This window comes from Aegilops tauschii, chromosome 4 (genome assembly GCF_002575655.3).
Source record: "Aegilops tauschii subsp. strangulata cultivar AL8/78 chromosome 4, Aet v6.0, whole genome shotgun sequence".
Classification (NCBI taxonomy): domain Eukaryota; kingdom Viridiplantae; phylum Streptophyta; class Magnoliopsida; order Poales; family Poaceae; genus Aegilops; species Aegilops tauschii.
In genome coordinates, this window is record NC_053038.3 from 142,563,423 (window position 1) to 142,569,313 (window position 5,891).

At 51.6% G+C, this 5,891-nt stretch overlaps 1 protein-coding gene across 6 annotated transcripts; it reads left to right on the forward strand.

Annotated features, from left to right (window-relative positions):
• Positions 1 to 478: 478 nt before the first annotated feature.
• LOC109778285 (kinesin-like protein KIN-14O) lies at positions 479 to 4,553 on the forward strand. Of its 6 annotated transcripts, none has more exons than XM_020336841.4 (13): positions 795 to 1,084; positions 1,166 to 1,233; positions 1,320 to 1,336; positions 1,440 to 1,625; positions 1,726 to 1,809; positions 1,923 to 2,084; positions 2,165 to 2,271; positions 2,362 to 2,552; positions 2,690 to 2,854; positions 2,951 to 3,160; positions 3,260 to 3,297; positions 3,400 to 3,527; positions 3,626 to 4,553. In XM_020336841.4, exons 4-13 carry the CDS (start codon positions 1,505 to 1,507, stop codon positions 4,244 to 4,246), a joined length of 1,827 nt encoding a protein of 608 aa, XP_020192430.1. In that variant the 5' UTR covers positions 795 to 1,084; positions 1,166 to 1,233; positions 1,320 to 1,336; positions 1,440 to 1,504; the 3' UTR covers positions 4,247 to 4,553. The 6 variants fall into 6 exon arrangements, with proteins under 6 accessions (XP_020192428.1, XP_020192425.1, XP_020192432.1 ...); XM_040386893.3 differs by having other exon boundaries at positions 812 to 1,084; positions 1,169 to 1,233; XM_020336839.4 differs by lacking the exon at positions 1,320 to 1,336 and having other exon boundaries at positions 479 to 1,084.
• Positions 4,554 to 5,891: the final 1,338 nt, after the last annotated feature.

The following is a 5,891-nucleotide window of genomic DNA, read 5'->3' on the forward strand; positions in this document are numbered from 1 at the left end:
TACACTTCAACAGCCTCTCTCACATGTGACGTGCGATGAAGCGCAAAGCGTCGCCTGAGTGAATGGGTCTGAACCTGAGGGGGTTAGACGCGTTCGGCAAGGAGGCCGAACGGGCCGGAGAGGCGGACCGATTGAGGACGGCATGGAAGGAGCACCACTCAGATCGCAATACGGAGCGCCTAGAGAAGGAGATGGGGAGAGAGAGCGCGCCATCCTATCGACCCAAAGACAAAAATGTACCAGCAAACCCATTGACTGTTGTCAGCAGCAAAATTTAACAGCAAGACATCTTCATAAAAAACAGAGCTACCAACACTTAAAAGTCCATTAGATAACACAGCAAATGCCTTCAAAAGCTGGCACCACAGACGATCCGGTCACCGCCTCTCCTCCCCAATTGGTTTTCCAGCGAGTGGTGCGGGGGCTGTTTGATCACACCATTTCCTCCCCAGGATTTTCTAAATCAAGGCCCCTCCACGCCACCTAACTGTCTCTTGCCTGGACTAGACATGCAGCAGTAATATTTCTACTAGTGCCCACATGCCCCCCACCCCCCCTCTCATTCCAAAACAACTGTTCACCGATGGGTTTCTTCCTCTGATATATCATTCTATCTCCTTGGGTGATCTTGGAAAGAAGCCCTTTTTTTCAGGCTTTCCCTTTCCAGTGTGGTGTGAAGCACTTTCTGGTGTATAGCTTAGCTTTGCTTGTGTGCTGTTCTTGAGTGGAATAAAGCTAGAGCGTGCATTCTTGTGGCTTGGGATAGGTAGGATTCTTCCTTCTTCCACAGCCATGTGCTGCATGCAGCTTTGAGCTTTGGTAATTGCTTCTAGGCTCTAGCCACCCCCCAGTCCCAGCTTTAGCCATCAAGATCCAAGAAAGATCAGGACCAAAAAGTCTTGAGCTGCAATCATTCCGAGCTGCATTGTAGTGAGGAATTGTCCCCTAGCTTGGCTCACTCTTTATTCCTCATATTATCTGTCCTTACTCTGGCATTAGATCAAAGATCAAGAACACAACTCCCTGTTTCCCTAGGAGAAAAGGAATCAGGGACAGGCTCAAGCAGCAGCAGATTCTCCTCAAGGTATCAGGGTGTTCTTTCTTGTGTTCTTTTTGTCCATGTGGTAACTTCTGTGCCAACGTATTCTTCAATCTTGTTCTGAAGAAGCTATCTGGGAGAAGCCCCTATATTTAATTGGGTCCAAGAGGAGCTATAGATGCAACAATCATAAGGTATTGGAGAAATTATGTACTTAATGTTATTTAGCTGGGCAGGTTCCCTTTGAAGTACACATATTGATGTCTTCCTGCCTGCATAGGGCCAATCATTGCAAAGGTGTTTGGAATATATTCCCTCTGCTCTTGTCATTCTTTGCTTGTAAGGAGTTGTTTCATATTCCTTCACAAAGATAGTGCTGATACTCTGGTTCCTTTTCCAGTTCTTCTCTCACTACGAAGCAGATGAAGCTTCTCTGAGGAAGGAAGAAGCTCTTGCTTTCTTTGCATGGAGAAGGAGGCCATGGAGGGGCATGTAAATGTAATGCTGCCGCAGGAGAACCTGAGATCGGATCTCCCCAACGGTGGAATCGTACTTGGCCATGACAAGGAAATCTCAACTCTGCAAGGTTCAGACCACCACACTCTGCTGTTTATTAAGTTCATTCATGTGACGATTCACCAAAACAGAAACCACCAAATAATTCTTTCGGCCCGGTGGTGTTTCAGAAGAGATTTCTGCTCTGAGATCGAGGCAGAGACATCTCAACCGGAGAAGACGTGAGGCGCTGGGCAAGCTCATAGACCTGAAAGGTACCGCCTTTGATCCTAGAACCAAATAGCAGTTGGTGTTCTCTTCTCCCCAGCACAGATTTAGAGTTAGTATTCCTTGAGACTCTAAGAAGCTGAATTTGGATAAAATTCAGGAAGTATCAGGGTGTTCTGCCGAGTCCGGCCGTCGATCTCAACCAGCAACATCAAGATCAAATCACCAGTTACTGTCGAACAAGAGAACATCGCAGTTCGAGCAGTGGGGATCAAGAAAGATTCCAGTGTTGATCGGGTGTTTGACCAGGAGTCAACGCAAGGTAGCTTCTCGATCTGATCTTGCCTCGCTACATTTTCACTGCTTATCTATCTTCTTCAAGTGTAACTGTTGATGATGCAGATGATGTGTTCCATGAGGTGAAGCCAATCCTCCGATCTGCACTTGACGGGCACAATGTCTGCATCCTTGCTTTTGGCCAAACTGGGACCGGGAAGACCTATACAATGGTCAGTTGCTGCTTGAGCTCAATTGAATTCAAGGCAATATCTGAAATTATTCTATCTCACCTTTCCTTTGAAACTGCTAACTGCTTGCAGGAAGGAACTAGCGATAACCTTGGCGCTGTGCCTCGAGCGATTCAGGAACTGTTTTCTCATGCTGCTCAAGATACTTCATCCACATACTCTTTCTCCATAAGCATGCTTGAGGTCTACATGGGAAGTCTCAGGGACTTGTTGGCACCAAGGCAGCAGCCTCTCTTCAGGTCCATAGAAGGCAATACAACTTGGTAAAGACCCATCAATGCACTTGTAAATTAGTACTCCCTCTGTAACGAAATATAAGACGTTTTTTGACACCCGTAGTATATTGCCTTCAATTCTCAAAGTGCAGCAAATGCACCCTTTTTTGTTTTGAGTTTTTTAGTAACCTCAGCATTCTAGCAACCACAAGTGGCTCTGTCCAAGTCGAGGGGCTTACCGATGTCGCAGTACCGGACCTCAAGAAAGCCAACCAGTGGTACTGCAGAGGGCGGCGATCCCGGTCGACATCCGGGACAAATGTCAACAATGTTTCGAGCCGATCACACTGGTGGGTTGGTCTAGACAGAGTTTCAGCTTGTGCAGTATGTAGTGGTAACTTGAACAGTACCCAATTTTATCTTGTCTTAGCTCTGTCTGTGTGTAGTTTGACAAGAATTACCATAAGGAGATGTGGAGGTGTGACTGAACAAGTAAGCAAGCTGTGGCTCGTGGATCTTGGTGGCAGCGAGCGGTTGCTCAAGACTGGTGCATCTGGGTTGACAATGGATGAGGGTAAGGCCATAAACCTGTCTCTGTCAGCCCTTGGAGATGTCATCGCTGCACTAAGGAGAAAGAGAAGCCATGTTCCATACAGGTAGTAATTTCTTCATATGTCGACAGGTTAATTCTCATGTTTCAAATTACCTCAGTAGTACTTACTTAGGTCTTACCTTGTTTTTGTCGAACTCTGCAGAAATAGCAAGCTTACCCAGATTCTTAGTGATTCTCTCGGTACGGAAAAAACCAACTTCAGATCAATTTGAAGCATGAAATGTGGAAACTGTGATGTGAACCTATATATATGATATGTTTATGTTGATTTGCGAAAAACAGGTGATGGCTCAAAAGTTGTGATGGTAGTGCACATCAGCCCTTCCAAGGACGACGTGGGCGAGACAATTTGTTCGCTGGGCTTTGCGAAAAGAGCCAGGCTGATAGAATCCAGTAGAGAGCTTTCAGAGGTAAGATAAGATAAGAGGGTGAATGATGAACCAAAGCTCCTACGTACTACTAGTATTTACGTAGAGTACATGTAAAGGCGTTCCTTGTATTGATGTAGGACTTGAAAATGTTAAAGCGGAAGCGGCTCGCGGAGCTTGACAAGGAAATATGTGACGCCGAGCAAGAGCTCGGGGTTCTGAATGAACAAATAAGGAGTGCTGAGAGGTCCGTGGAGGAGAGGAAGAAGCTCTCTCCGTCCGTCTGTCAGGCTCTCAGCGACGACAAGGGGTCGCCCAGAAGCATTCTGGTGGCAGGGCACATTGATGCCGTGGACAGCCCTCAGGCAACCGAGAGGGCCAAGAGCAGGATGGCCCATCATGGATCAGTCCCTCACTTTATGTCCGCAACAGTGTGCAGCCGTCAAAGACACGGCGCGGCAAGCCATTCCGTCAGTAAGCCGAGGCTGACAAGATCAGTGAACACGTACTCATCTAAGCCCAGTGGGAGCCAGTCGTTCAGCCACTCCGCATCCAAGGCTAAGTCAGTGGCACTCTCATCCGGTGAGCCTAGGCTGAAATACTTGTCCGTCAAATCTGATCAGATCAACGTAAGCAGTAACAGCATCGATTCGACGGCAGCGTCGGCGCCTCGGCCTCGGCCAAGGGAGAGTCTTGTTTCCAGGCCGGTACAGAGAGCTCCCCTGCATCAGCACAGGAGAAGGATGTCATGCTTAACCTGAGCTCGCAGAAATACTACATACAGATTACATAGCACTGATTTTGACTTGTTGTTTCGTGGTGAAATGTTTTGGGAACATGTCTGCAGCTGTTTGATAGTTTGGGTGTGTAAACTTGTGTAACTACTGGAGGGCCCTTCCGTTGCTCTTTTTGGTTTCAAACGGAAGGGCACAAGGATGTGAGTGTGAGGGGTATGGTAAATGGAGTTGTAACTGTTAGAAGGGAGAGAGGGATTGGTGGAATAGTTCGTTGTATCGCTTGAGCCTCGTGGGCATATATATAGGAGTATATGATCTACTTGGAGTACAAGGCAAGCCAGAATATTTTCTAGTCTAACCTATGTTTCCTAATACAATCACGTTACTCAACACCCCCCGCAGTCACAACGGTAGCGACGCAGACGGTGAGACTGGAGAAGAATCCGAAGGCAAGCCGACGGACCCCCCCCCCCCCCCCCCCCCCCACAGTCTTAACGGTCGACGCATCGCGGAGTCGTGGCTGGAGCGGTAGCCCTTTGTGTCGTTCGTCGAGGTAGCCGAGAGCGTTGGTGGTGGAGCCGTTGTCGAGGTAGCCGTTCGAAGAATGCCGTGGTCGATGTCGAGTCGGGGTGGCCGGTGTCGAGGAAGTCGCCGTGGAGCCGCAGGCGCAAGGGGGCGCCGAGTTAGCATGGGCGCAGTGTTGTCGAAGTAGTGGTGCGCCGGGAAGAAGATGTTGTTGACGACGCGTCGCAGCGGGTTTGCCAAGCCCGGGACACATCGTGGACGACGGCACGCACCGGTGTTGCCAGCACTGGGCATGCGTAGACGGACGAAGACGAAGTTGACGAAGCGCCGCACCAGGCTTGCCAGGCCCGGGGACACGTCATGGACGAAGGCACGCGGCAGTGTTGCCAGCACCGGGCATGCGTAGACTGGGACCTGCACGAGCTGTACGCCATGTCGAAGAAGTCGGAGAGGCCAGCAGAGAAGGACTCGACGACGGTTGCGGCGCCAATCGGCGCGGGGCCAATGTCGCCCACGGTTTTCGGAGTAGATGAAGCGGTCCGGGTAGATGACGGCGACACGGGCGACGGGCTGATGCTGGACGAAGACGAAGGGGTTGGACGGGCGGCGGCGGCTACGGAGGTAGCGGCGGCGGCCAAAGAAGAGCGGCGGCGGCGGGAAGACCTCTGGGCGGCGGCGGGGACCGCGGGCCGCGACGCTACGGCCCGAAGGGGCGACACAACGGCGGTTCGCGAGTCGGTGCAACCGCGGGGACGGCCTCGGGGCGGCGGCGGGGACAGCGTATCGCGGCACTATGGCCCAAAGGGACAGCGCAGCGGCGACGCACGAGTCGATGCAGCCGCTAGGAGAACCACGGGGCGGCGCATTGCGGCCCGACGCAGCGGCAGTCCGATGCTCGATCGGTGGAGAGGCGCGCTGAACTCGGGGACGATCTTCACGGGACCTGCGAAGGCGCGCGTAACTGACGGGCCAGGTCGGTCGGGCGGCGTAGATGAGGCGGATTGCGGCGACGAGCGGGTGATCAAGCCGATCGCGCGCGAGGTCGGGGACGCCGCTCGGTTGAGGCGTGGTGGCGGCGGAGTCCGAGATGAAGCCGACGACGACGGACGGCGTGGGACATCGTGCAGACGAGCTTGTCAACACC

What these genes read in the sequence shown, in the direction of transcription:
- LOC109778285 (XM_020336839.4), top strand. Translation starts at nt 1,505, where the DNA reads ATGGAGAAGGAGGCCATGGAGGGGCATGTAAATGTAATGCTGCCGCAG. An exon ending in TGACCAGGAGTCAACGCAAG is followed by an intron (nt 2,085 to 2,164) that starts GTAGCTTCTCGA and finishes TTGATGATGCAG; the next exon opens with ATGATGTGTTCCATGAGGTG. An exon ending in ATAGAAGGCAATACAACTTG is followed by an intron (nt 2,553 to 2,689) that starts GTAAAGACCCAT and finishes TGAGTTTTTTAG; the next exon opens with TAACCTCAGCATTCTAGCAA.